The sequence below is a fragment of the Sinocyclocheilus anshuiensis genome, unplaced genomic scaffold, assembly GCF_001515605.1.
Source record: "Sinocyclocheilus anshuiensis isolate Anshui unplaced genomic scaffold, SAMN03320099.WGS_v1.1 scaffold2406, whole genome shotgun sequence".
NCBI classification, from domain to species: domain Eukaryota; kingdom Metazoa; phylum Chordata; class Actinopteri; order Cypriniformes; family Cyprinidae; genus Sinocyclocheilus; species Sinocyclocheilus anshuiensis.
The window spans coordinates 1-13,162 of NW_015555875.1; the positions used below are offsets into that span (position 1 = coordinate 1).

The 13,162-nt window shown below is 34.1% G+C and overlaps 2 protein-coding genes across 2 annotated transcripts in view; both read right to left on the reverse strand.

The window, feature by feature from the left end:
- Positions 1–306: 306 nt before the first annotated feature.
- On the reverse strand, positions 307–3,693 carry LOC107675670 (arginase-1-like). The gene is made up of 4 exons (XM_016470091.1): positions 3,453–3,693; positions 3,234–3,306; positions 762–936; positions 307–665 (listed from the first exon to the last, which is right to left on the reverse strand). Exons 1-4 carry the CDS (start codon positions 3,555–3,557, stop codon positions 467–469), a joined length of 552 nt encoding a protein of 183 aa, XP_016325577.1. The 5' UTR covers positions 3,558–3,693; the 3' UTR covers positions 307–466.
- Positions 3,694–7,668: 3,975 nt separating this feature from the next.
- LOC107675669 (HEAT repeat-containing protein 1-like) overlaps positions 7,669–13,162 on the reverse strand; it is a 31,758-nt gene continuing 26,264 nt past the window's right edge. The window contains exons 41-44 of the mRNA XM_016470089.1: positions 11,781–11,790; positions 9,752–9,960; positions 8,297–8,405; positions 7,669–8,106 (exon numbers count right to left, since the gene is read on the reverse strand). Of these exons, the coding sequence (XP_016325575.1) occupies positions 8,018–8,106; positions 8,297–8,405; positions 9,752–9,960; positions 11,781–11,790 (417 nt within the window). The 3' untranslated portion in view covers positions 7,669–8,017. The remainder of the gene's footprint in view (positions 8,107–8,296; positions 8,406–9,751; positions 9,961–11,780; positions 11,791–13,162) is intronic.

Consider the following 13,162-nt stretch of genomic DNA (forward strand, 5'->3'; position numbering starts at 1 on the left):
TATGTATGTATGCATGTATGTATATATATATATAATTCTTATATGTGTTGTACTGTTTTTAATTTATGGTGATTAATAAATATTGACTACTAGAATGAAAATAATGAGAATAAGAAATGAGAATCTAATGAGAATCTTGAATTACTAGCAAATGCCAAAAAAACAAACAAAAAAGTACAATGTGATATTATGTTAATGGGAATTTAAGGATAAATGTTTTAATTGGTGCATAAAAGTAATGTCACAAAGCAAAATAATTAAAAAAAAATTTTAAAGGACATTGATATGTTTTTCTGAGAGTTTTATGAAATTTTCTATGAATGTTTCTATGAAGTAAGTTGTTGATGTTTATTAGTTATGAGCCATGCATGGTCAGGATGTTACAGTTGAACAGCTCTTTAGGAGTTTTTTTTTTTTTTGGTGATGAGACTGACAGTGAATAACTGTGTAACATATTACGCATACATTAACAAAGGTGCTGAAATGATTCAAGACCATCAGTCACCTTTGAGTGCAGTTCATGGATGAGGTACGACAGCGGTTGGCCGTGAATGTTTCCCGTTGGCGTGGTTGAAGGTGTGTTGATGTCTGCATGTGCATCCACCCATAAAATACTCAGCTCATGTCTTGAGGCGGCATGACCAGAGATCGACCCAATCGCCAAGCTGTAAAAACCAGCAAACCCATTTCTGAGAATAGGTTCAATAATGATTTCCTGCTTCCAAATGTGAAATTGAACAGAAGTGAAAGCACACGATGACCTGTGATGTCCTCCCAGCATCACACAAGTGTTTCCATCGCTCTTGACCTTCTGCACAGCTCCTGCGAGCAGCTCATTGGCACGGCCGACTGCTCTCGGAGTCTTCAGCCTGCCAACTGGCTCATCATTGGGAACGTCCTCAAAAGTCAGATTCCCATAATCCTTCACTACACAACCTGGAGAGGGACAAAGGGCTTTCTGTCATCATTTACACATAACGATAGTTTTAGCACGGAACACGAAAGGAAAAGTGTACTGACCATTCTTTTCCATACATACAATCATTACAGTATAAAGTTTCCATCCATTTGGATTACACAGTTTTAATGTGATGGATATTTGTCACTCATAAATAAATGAAACACGAAAGATTGGCTTAAATACATACATACAATTTTTTTAATGTGTTGGCTGTTGGGCTCCAAAATGACTGATTGATGACCAAAATGATTTATGTGAAGAACACACCAAAATGTAAGTCATTCACTAAACATATATCCACAATATATTGTTTTGAAGCACAGCATAAGGTTTGAGTTACCATTCATTTTTCCATATTGGCATGATTGTGTGTACATACAATATTGCCTATTACACCAAAAATATAAAGAAAAAGAAATATCAATTAATTTATCATATTACAGTAACAAAGAAGGTAGAATTAGAGTAAGGTTATTATTATTATTATTATTCATCCGTTCATTTCATCCATTTCTTCGGAACTGGAAAAATGTGGCATGAGGTTGAGAGTTTGTGGAAGTGTTTCTCTCTCACCTCTTTATTCTTTATATTTTGAAGTGAAGAGGAAAAATGTTAATATAATTATACATATTTAATAATAGAATAAAACAATTAATATGATATAATACTATCTATAATAAAAATATTATATTATTTAAAAGGTAACAAAAAAAAAACCTGGAAGGCTGGAGACTGATATTGAATAATAAGTCCATGTTCATGTTATTTGTTCATTACTCTTTACTCAATACTTGATTATATAACTACACTAACAAGTACACTGTGCAGTGACCCCATTGCATGTGAAGTCGTCACCTTTATTTATACAGTGCTTTATACAATACAGATTGTTTCAAAGTAGATCTACAAGGATAAAAAGGAAAATATTGATACAATTATGCAAATAGAGATCAATTCTGCTGTTAAACAGCTGTTAAAAAACAAAACAAAACTGAACGTTCACTTAGGGAGTGTGCTATTCAGTTATTGAATGAACGCTGTTGAAAGTATCCTTCAAATATGTTAAAAATCTTGGAATGAATCTTTAAATAAATCACTCATTTTAGCCAGTCTGTCACTGATTTAACATTAAAGACCTATAGAGTTCTCTGTTCTACCTTCAACTCAAGTAACAGTAACAGCATTAAACATTACTGGGTTTGTTTGTGCAAATACACGCTTCACTCTTATTCAGTAACAGAACTCAATCCACAATATTGCACACAAATACACACAAAAAGGGGAATGGTGCAACGTCAGTGTTACTGCTCCTATGAGATCGCATCTTAGGTAAATATATAAAAACCACACATGGCAGCACTGATCTACTGTCCTTGCATGGCATCAGTCCCTCTAGCTGTTTGTTTAAAGTCATAAAACATTTATGCAACAACAGACAGTTAGACAGATCAAATAAAGACCCCTTTTTACAAAAATGGCAACGATAAATAACAATTGCATGTTACCTGACCTTAAAATACCCATTAGCAGTTGCAGGCATTGTGTAATGGCTAGTTGACAAATAACAAATTACCATTTTTACATCAAGATTTAGGTTAAAGTTTAAATGAATTCATATACTGTACAGTCTATATTTTTTAGATGCTATAGCTAGTCACAATTTAATATTTTCATCCATTTTAACCACATTTAATCACATTTTTACATTTTTTAAAACACAAACATCCCATGAAGTATATATTATATATATATATATATATATATATATATATAAATTAATATAAGGGTAACACTTTAAGTTTTTTTTTGACTGTTTTGGTAACACTTTATTTTAAGGTGCCCTTGTTACACATGTTACATGTACTTACTATAATAATAACAATTAGTTATGCATAATTCCATGCAAGTAACCCTATAAGCCAAACCCTTACATGCATAATTACGCTGTAATTAATATAAAGTGTAACCATATAAGTTATTATACATATAAAATGAATGTTTCTGAATATGAAATAGCATAGCCTATATAAAAATGATGGTAACACTTTATTTTACAGTGTCCTTGTTGCATGTACTTACTATTGTAATAGCAAGAAATTACGCTTAATTATATGCAACCCTAAACAAAGTCCTAATCCTAACCCTAACTCTATAGTAAGTAAATGTTCTTCATTTTATTCAGTACAATGTATAATTATGTGACATGTAGTGTAAATATCGGTAATAATGTAAATAAAAGCAGTGTAAATTTCAGCAGGTGTAGTAGTGGTACCTTCCTCTTTAAATTTCTGCACCAATCCAGCAGCTCGAATGAGGTCCGCTCCTCTCTGCACACCATCCCTCTGCTGCAGTAACAGTCAATAACATGAGCACTGGACCACTACCATACTGCACCATGCAGGGATTTTTATGCAAACATGTTCTTTTTTTAATACGTGAATATCATTATTTGAAAAGAGACGAGGACGTGTTTTGGGGCTTTATATCTCACCTGTCCTTTAGAGAAAGGTGCAGCTATTATTCCCACACAGTGATGATGATGGAGGTCTCTTCTGAATATGTGAAAAGCGGCTCGTAATCCGCTGAAGCTCTTCATCACTGGTACAATGTATCCAGCGGCAGTCTGGAGTAAACGGCTCTAAAATCAAAGCAGATTACAGGACGTGTGACGACACACTGTGCGGTGACAGTCATTGGGCTGCTCGCGCTCTTCTGTCTTAACCTGAGGCTTTCTTTTCTGTTTTGTTCAAGGAAAGTAAATGGGGAAGAACTGATTTTAGATGACACCATCGTCTAATCTGCATACGAAGTGGAATTCATTTAAACTCAATTCATGAATTTGAATGAATTTAAACTCAACATAAAAAGCACATATGAAAATATAAACGTCTGTTGAGGATCAAGAAATTACATTTATTTATATTAGGCTATATATATATATATATATATATAATTTCAGTTTTAGTTTTTATAGTACATCAAGTTAAACAATGAAATTTGTTGAAATATTTTATTTCAGTTAAGGTTTTTTTTTATTTAAAGTAACAACAGTTATTTTATGGTTTTAGTTTTAGTTAACTGTAGCCATATATATATATATATATGTGTTATTATTAGTTAATGTTTAACAATTATTGAAAGTGTTTTTTTTTTTATATTTACGTTTTCATATATTTTTGGGTAGCTGAATTAGTTTTCCCCAATTCTTTTGCTTTTTTTATGCGCTCATAAAAATCTGTAAATTTATTCTTAAAAACCTGATATTGAATAAAAAGTCCATGTTCATGTTATTTGTTCATTACTCAATACTTGCATGTGAAGTCAAGTCACCTTTATATAGTGCTTTATACAATACAGATGGTTTCAAAGTAGATTTACAAGGATTAAAAGGAACATTTTGATTCAATTATGCAAATAGAGATCAATTCTGCCGTTAAGCAGCTCTTAAAAAAACAAACAAACAAAAAAACAAGTGTCATTGTTCAGCTGAGGCCAGTTCAGTGTTGATTCATTTTAGTTAAAAAACTGTATATTATCAGTTATGAAATGAGATAAATTCAGCTGTAAAGCAGCCCTGTTGCAGACAATAATGTCATAATCCAGCTCAGTTCAGTTCTCATCCAATAGTGTCAGTACAGTAAATTTAATAATATTACTGAATATGAAGTGCCCCCAACTAAGCAAGCCAGAGGTGACAGTGGCAAGGATCCCAAACTCCATCGGTGACAGAAATGGAGAGAGAGAGAAAAAAAAAAAAAAACTTGGGAGAAACTCTGCTCAATCGATGGGACAGCTCTCCTCTGGCCAAACAAACCAAAATGGTTTGGTTTAATTCCAGGCTGCATCACAAGTCATGTTGTGGATTGGTATCATTTAGAATATTCATCCTTCTCCTTCTGCTTGAAAATTGTGATAAATCACATGTTGGAGTAGCTGAAGCTGTCTACAGGGGCTGTGCAGAGGACTTGTCTAGTTCTTGTGGTCTTTGCTGAGGATCTGTGCCGATGGCTGTCGTGTCGATGAGGTCTTTACAGGGGATCAGTCTCTAGGGATTGTCTAGTTGTCATGGTTTCCACTAACATTCAGGGCTGTTGTGGTCATCACTAGGTGCAGGTCCACCATTGAGTGTTAAAGAGTATATTGCATGCAGAGGCCCAATATATATACAGAGTTCTGGCATGAAACTCTAGATGGCGCAGTCCGATAGGTCTAACGCAATCTGACCTAATGACATCATTATCACATGGCACAGCTGACTGGTTCTCTCCTGTATCGGTAGCCAATGAGCTCGCTGCTCAACATTCAAATATATGACTAGGGCTTGCCGTAGCAGTTGCTTCAGAAACCCTCCACCTTCCCCAGCTCCACCTGTATAGATCTGCTACGAGATGATTAATTTATGCTATATGGGGGTTATTTCATGTATGTTATAGTTGCAGCAGCAATATTTCTTACATGCTCACAGCAGCATGTTGTGGATGTATTGGCAGTAGGAAGTCTCGGTACTTGCTCTGCCGCAGCAGCAGCAGCAGCGTAGCAGATCTATTCCGCCAAAACCAAATACATTAACATTGTCATGTACATTACCATGCCAATCCCTCCGAGAGTTGTCATGACAGAAATATATATTTTTTTAGTATGAGCATTAGGATTTAGTAATGGGAGATTACTACTCATCCAGTTTTTTTATATCAATTATGTATTCTATTAGTTTTGTGAATTGGTATATTTTGTGATTTGTTAGGCTGTGCACAAATATAGAGCTGAGTAATATCAGCAAAACAGTGAAAGCTAATGCCATGTTTTCTAATGATATCTCCCAAGGGTAGCATGTACGGGCTGATTGATATGATACCTTTTCATTTACTGCTACAAAATGATAATTGTCAGTTAAGTACAATTTGAACTATGCCACACAATTCCACCAGTGGCAACATCATTTTTGAATCTATTAAAAAATTTATTTGGTGGATAGTGTCAAATGCAGTGAGGTCCAGTAATACTAATAGAGAGATGCAACCACAGTTGGTTGATAAGATCAAGTCATTTGTAACTCTAATGAAAGCAGTACTATGATTTGGTATAAATCCCAACTGTAAATCCTTGCAGATACGTAATTACGTTGATTCTGCCTTTCCTAGTATTTCTGAAAGAAAAGGAACATTCAAGATCGGTCTGTAGTGAATTCATTCTCTAGGCTCAAGTTGTGTTTTTTTTTTTAACGAGAGGTTTAATAACTATTATATTAGCTTGAAATTTTCTGGGACATATCCTGATGACAATGATGAATTAATAATGCTAAGAAGAGGATCTATGAATTCTGGGAAAATTTCTTTCAGCAGTTCAGTAGGTATAGCGTCTAACATACATGTTGTTGATTGGGATGTTTTAACAAATTTAGACAGTTCTTCCTCTCCTACAGCAAAGAAGGAATTCAATTGTTCCTCAAGGGGACTGTTATGTACTGTATGATGTGATACTGTAGCAGATGGCTGCATAGTTATAGTCAGTGTTGGGGGTAATACATTACAAGTAACGCGAGTTACGTAATCAGATTACTTTTTTCAAGTAACTAGTAAAGTAACACATTACTTTTTAATTTACAAGAGAATATCTGAGTTACTTTTTCAAATAAGTAACGCGTTACTTTTTTTTTACCCAATTTATTGATTGACAGCTCTCCTGTCCCCATGTTGAGAGAAATCGGATGATACATTTTTTACAAAATAAATATGAATATGCATTAATTCATCTCTCACAAAAAAAAAAACAGATTCAGTAGGCCTATTCCTCAAAATGAATAAAAATAATGCAACTCAGAATATGACGCAAACCTGCAATAATTAAATGTTAAACAACACAAATATTATTTGTATTTAATCCCATTCTATTAACCAATGTCTTTGCTTCTGACCTTCGATGATCCAGTTCAACCATACTAATAAGCAAAAATTACTCTAGACAAACATTTTTTTTTTAATTGCTGAAGTGTGTTGAAATTTCTTCTTCTGCATTCTACTGTACAGACGTAAATTTACTTTCCCTTCAGCCTGAGGCTTATTCATTTCACTTTTGGTGTGAAAAGGCTTTTATATTTGCCAAAAATAGAACTTTTTTATTTTAAAAACAAACAAGCAAGCCCTGTCCAGATTTAAAAAGTAACGTAACACATTACTTTCCATAAAAAGTAACTAAGTAACGTAATTAGTTACTTTTTTATGGAGTAACGCAATATTGTAATGCATTACTTTTAAAAGTAACTTTCCCCAACACTGGTTATAGTTTTCTCGGTTCAGCTGTTTCTTGCTGTGCTGTTGGGAAATGTCTGAACTTGTTGAAGCTCAATTTCACATTAATTTAGCCACTGTATCAAATAAACACCTGTAAGTTGTGTTTGTTTTCTTCTAAAAGAGTCAAAAAGCAAGCCAATCTAATAGTTCTTAAGGTCTTTCTACAGGCAGAAACACTTATCCTTCTACACAATATATGAAATACTTCTAGTTTTATTTTCTTCCAGCAGCGCTCCATTTTCTGGCCTGTTCTCTTTAGGGCGCGAGTGTGAGTGACAGATATCGCATGTATGCAGCAAACTTGTCCAAAGAGTAGTAGTATATTAAAACTGTATTGTTAATGCAAGCAAAGTGTTGAAAACCTTCTTTCATTTCAACCTTGTAATTTTTCTCAACCAAACACAAATTCACATTTTCCAGACTCTTCCAAATCTTTTTATGATGTTCAGATTCCAGAGAGGTACATCAGTATGCATTCGAAAATTCAATATAAAACCATTTCATTTTTAAAAACAGACATTTTTTTTATATAACCCTACTGTCAAAAACATGTGGCATCCAGTGATTTGTGGCTTTTTACATTTACATATACATGTCAGTCAGTTATAAGGGGTACAGGTGGAACTGGTGGGCAGACTGACTAAATATTAGTAATTAATACAGTAATTAATACAGTTCATCACTAAATATTATACACGGATAATGAATGCACACTTAAAGGGTGTAAGAAGCGCCTGTGATGGTGTGAAATCAGTCCCGGGTGGAATTAAAAGTAGCTTTGCAGTGGTTCACCGAGGATAGTCTCCATTTCATGAATGACCTTCTGCACCTGCTGCTCCACTTCCTCACATTCATCTGTAAAACAAGGAGGAAGAAATTCGGAATTCTGGAATATTTCTGACTGTTAAAGAAACAGATTTAAGTGTTCTTAAAATGCAACAAGACTAACACTAGCAACAACAAAGATAACACTAGGTAACACAGTGTACTTTAGTTACAGAATCATGTGTTCCCATTTGATTAAATATTGACGTAATGTTCTTACCCTCCATAAGCTCAGCCAGAAATGGGATAGTCTCTGGCAGAAGAACCATGTAGTTCTCCCTCAGCTTGCTTGCCAACTCCAGCAACATGACAAGTGCAGAGAAACGCACCTGAACAAAAAGGCAAACATGGTCATTTATTTTCACTTCTGTGTTTAAAATAAATGTAGGCAAAGAGAAATCAATCCACATATTAGAGCGAGGCCTAAAATTAAGAGATTATGGGCACTAATTTGAATCATTCCCACAAACTCTGATCTTCATAATGCAGGACATTCACATAATCAGATGTGCGATCAGCTATAAACAAGCAAAAGGAAAACATGTTTTTTTCAATTTCAATACCACTACATAATAATAATAATTTTATTGTACAGAAGAACAATAAAATTACAATAGCCTATTAATATTTATACCTGCCTTCATTTCTTTGCTTTTAAATGTTAAAACATCTGGGAGACCTCAAATCTGCGGATCATGATGATACAATGTCGCCCTTCACTCTGAAGCATGTGGCCAGTGATTGGCTGGCTGGCGAGTATCACTGTTTCATATACTCAGCAACACCAGTTTTTACTCTTATTTGGCACTTGTCGAGTGTTAATTTTGGATCCTGGCTGAGATGCTAAGGGTATTTCACCCACAGCCTCAAGTTGCAACGCAACTCACGTAGGACAACATGGAAAAATCCCATCCCTGACAATTCATGCACAGTACGGTACAATATATAGATTTAGAATTAGTAAATTAACCCACACAGATGAACAAATTAAATCAATAAATTTGCCTATCAAACTGTAATTCTTCAATCAGTGTTTTTGAATGAACACTGCTCTCTTTGCACACTGGTTTTCATTTATTCATTTACCACAGTGGTCGGGAGGCTGTGGCTCATTGACAAAAATGACGTGGCTCGCCAGCTGTCTCCCTTCACTAACATATTACAGTTAAGAAATATAACCGTCACTAGAAATCAGTTCCCTACAGAAAATACAATTACAATTCCTTTGTTGTATATCAAATAAAAAAAAAAAACGCATATGCGTTGCGGTGTTTAAGTGTCACAACGCTAATCAATGGCAAACCACTTACGTTTCTATGGTAACCTTGCGCGCAGATTCAAGCAGCAGCTATGAATTTAGTGATTTTAGTTGATATTTTTTCTTAATACTGCATTTGAAATTAAAGTAATTTTAAATAAAGTAATTTTATTGACATTAGTAACTTAAATCAAATGACAAATTTAAAATGTAATGCATTACATTACTGTGTTATTAGAAAAAGTAATTAGAATACAGTAACGCTATATCGTTAGTAACGTTAGTAACGCAGTAACGTTACTATGTAACGCATTATACCCAACTCTGGGTGCCACATACACTGGAACATCACTTCAGCTCTATCTCTGTTGTGTTTATACGGTATATGTTTATACCTCTAATTTAGCATTTGTGTACCTTAGGTGAACTGTGTCGTGTCTTGAGCAGAATCTGATAATTGAGAACTTTCCACTGGGAGTCATCTCCCAAGGCAACAGCAAACTGGGCAATACAGGGCACCAAATGCTTGGTAATGTGGGTCTTGTAGATCTCGTCACCTCCTAGCATGTTCTCCAACTTCACACACATAAAAACACATTTATTAGACACCACAATGACAGGAAAAACTTTTATACCATTAATATAATACACAGTTTTGATCTAACTATAAAAAAGTCAAATGGTGTAAACATGCAAAAGGTAATAAAACCTAAGTTTCCAAACATTTTTTAGTTTTAACAAATTAAAATGGTTTTAACAACATTTATTTATTTATTGAACCATGAAAATGTTAACTTTTCTGGGGGTTATTCCATTTGACAACATGAACTTGCCATGTCTTTCTTGTATTTACATAAAGACAGTACGATATGTCTTTAGTAAACAATTAGTTGGGAAGGAAACCGGATGCATATCAGAATAATATAGCTGCAAGCAGCAATTAAGGGGCCAAGCACTACAGAGGCAAAATGAGGAGCTAAGCATGGCATGGAGCATCAGACCAAATGCAACAATGAGTAATAAAAGCAATTTTAGGATGATTGTAATTGAAATGGCTGAAAAATCATAAATAACACCTCTATTAATATGATTTAATGGCTTATCACTTCTGACCAACAGGTGGCGCTGTAATCAAATCAATTTGGTGTGTTCTGTGTGAGGCGACAATGGCACACACAAAGTTTGGTGTGATTATGTCAAAGCTTTCCAGAGATATAGCCTCAGAGTAGGGATGTAACGGTATGAAAATTTCTTATCACGAATATAGTGACAAATTATCACGGTTATCAGTATTATCACGGTATTGTTAAAATGTGCAGGAGATGTTAAAAAAGTACTGACACATAAATCACTTCAAGTTTTATATTTAAAAATCAACAACAAATAAAATGACTTTTTGTTTGCATAATCACTAAAACAATAACATTACCAATGATGTTCGGATTTTAATTGACAACTTGACTGACAACAGTTTAATAGCATGTTGAAATATTTAATGTAAATGTTCAAATAAAGCTTTGAAAAAGTTTAATAAAAAGGTAAACCTCACATTTCAGCCTTTAAATAAAGAAATGAAGAAAAAAATAAAGTCGAAATGATAATTGATTAATAAATGATTATATGTATTTTATCTGCGCCATAAATAATTCTAGATAACCAATAAATGTGTAGAATCCACTTAAGCTTGTTTTTCCATAAACCAGTCAAAATTTACAGCAGGGCATGTAAATTCGGTCCGTTTTCAGCCAGACAGAAACTGCACACAGGCTGAATGTAAATATAAGTCTCTGTAAATCCACTCTCTGACTACAGCCTCAGATGCAGTTTGGCATCTTTCCAGCAAATTCATTGATGCGCTAAACATGAACTGTTTCACTTTGAATAAAAGCGTCTGCTAAATGTAAATGTAAATGACTAAATGTATATCAACACGAAATCCATAACTTTTTGCCAGCATGGTCTGAAGATGATCTGAGCCAATTTTGGCGAAAATCAGACAAACAGTCTAGGACGAGTTCGAAAAAGTCGGTTTTTCGAACTATTAAAAATAGTGAAAAAACTAAACCTTACAATTTTTTAATTTTAGTGTTCATTCGACTCGGCATGAGCTAAAGATTCAGAGGGAAAAAAATAATTTTCCTTCTCTGCCTTACGGTTCAAAAGTTAATAGGATAAACATGAGTGAAAGTTTGGACAAGTGGTGGCGCTAGAGAGTTTGAGTTAGAGACTCCAAATTTGCTATGGTTAATGTTGGGACTGTCCTCTATCAGTGTGCCAAATTTCACAACTTTCCCGCAAGCAGTTCTATGGGCTGCCATAGACTTCCAGAGCGGAAGAAGAAGAAGAACAATAAGAACGCCAACAGATACAATAGGTGCCATCGCACCTTTGGTGCTTGGCCCCTAATTAGATCCATGCATTTGGTCTTAAAGCCTAATACAAATACCTGCAGCTATCTGTGTCATTAATGTTAACAACATTAACATTAATCCAACAACAAAAGACAGAGAAAATGACTCATTGCTCTTGATTAAATAAGTGGCTTTTATAAGAAAATAATTATATTTAAATGAATACAGTGAAGCCTGCAGTGTTTTAAAGTTTAACTTCGGTTTTAATGGCAATTTTGACAACTGACTGTTTCATGTATGTATGCATAGTTTAATATAAAGGGCCGAAAGCATATCACACAGAGTACATTTTTCATTTAAAAAGATGAGATGCAGTGGGATGGGGAAGAAACCCCGCCATAAAGTCTCGAGATATGTGTTTTTTTTTTTTTCAAAGTTAAATTGAAAAAAAAAGTTAAAGTTGCATGAATTTTACATGGCTTTCTAAACATGCGGCTCTTTTGTGCGAGACACGAGTGCAACGGTGATAGATATCCCTCTAGAAAATGCGCAAAATATGCGTTCTGTGTGAACGGCTTGGTTTCAGTTTTGATGTAAACAAGATCTTCTCCACATTGATGTTTTCTTTTTCCACAATATTCTTAATGAACAACGCAGCAGTGCCGCATCTAGTGGCTTCAACTGGACAGGATAATGCAAATACATTATAATGCAACGACACTTACATCATCATCGCATCTCGTGCGCCACTGATAAGGCTGCCTCCTTAACGCACACCTAAAATTCGAATGCAATGTTTTTGCATTCGAATGTGGATTTTTATTTTAAATTCGACGAATATTCGAAATTCGAATTTTTTTTGACAGCCCTAGTACGGTCTTCTCAAATAATGCTGTAAACTATACAGGGAACCCTGTCTGTACATTAGTATTAAAAGTTAAAATGAGAATCACTAACAAGTAAAAGTATAAGGAATGTAATATAGTGCATATATTTAGCTAAATTCTCCACTGTAAAGATACAGGTTCATGTCACATTTATGACAATATTTACTATTTGCCAAAACAACATTTATTATTAGATTTTTGTACTAAAATTAACAGAATTCAAAAGCTCAGACTCGAAAGCTTCATGGAAAGTGAAAGTGGAACATGGAAAGTGAATTCCATGTAAATATTAAGTAATTTTTTTTTTTGCTATTTTGGGTGTACTATTTGAAGTATTATTTAGTAATGGGATAAATTTAGCTTTCAAAACTGAATCAATCACTTTGCAAAATGTTTTCTAGATATACAAATCTAGAAATTACCAAACACCATTAAACATTTAGTATCTGTATAATATATGTTGTTGCATTCATTTGTAGGGTTTGTTTTGCGATTTATGAAAGATTTGACTAATCAGGCCAACAAGAGACAACTACTACGATTCTTTTTTTTTTTTAAATACAAATGTGCCATTAATGCGTCTACATTAC

Coding starts and splice junctions, on each gene's coding strand:
- LOC107675670 (XM_016470091.1), bottom strand. CDS start 3,557: ATGAAGAGCTTCAGCGGATTACGAGCCGCTTTTCACATATTCAGAAGA. Junction 3,307..3,452: donor CACCTTTCTCTAAAGGACAG/GTGAGATATAAA, acceptor CTGTTACTGCAG/CAGAGGGATGGTGTGCAGAG. Junction 666..761: donor ATGCTGGGAGGACATCACAG/GTCATCGTGTGC, acceptor TGGTTTTTACAG/CTTGGCGATTGGGTCGATCT.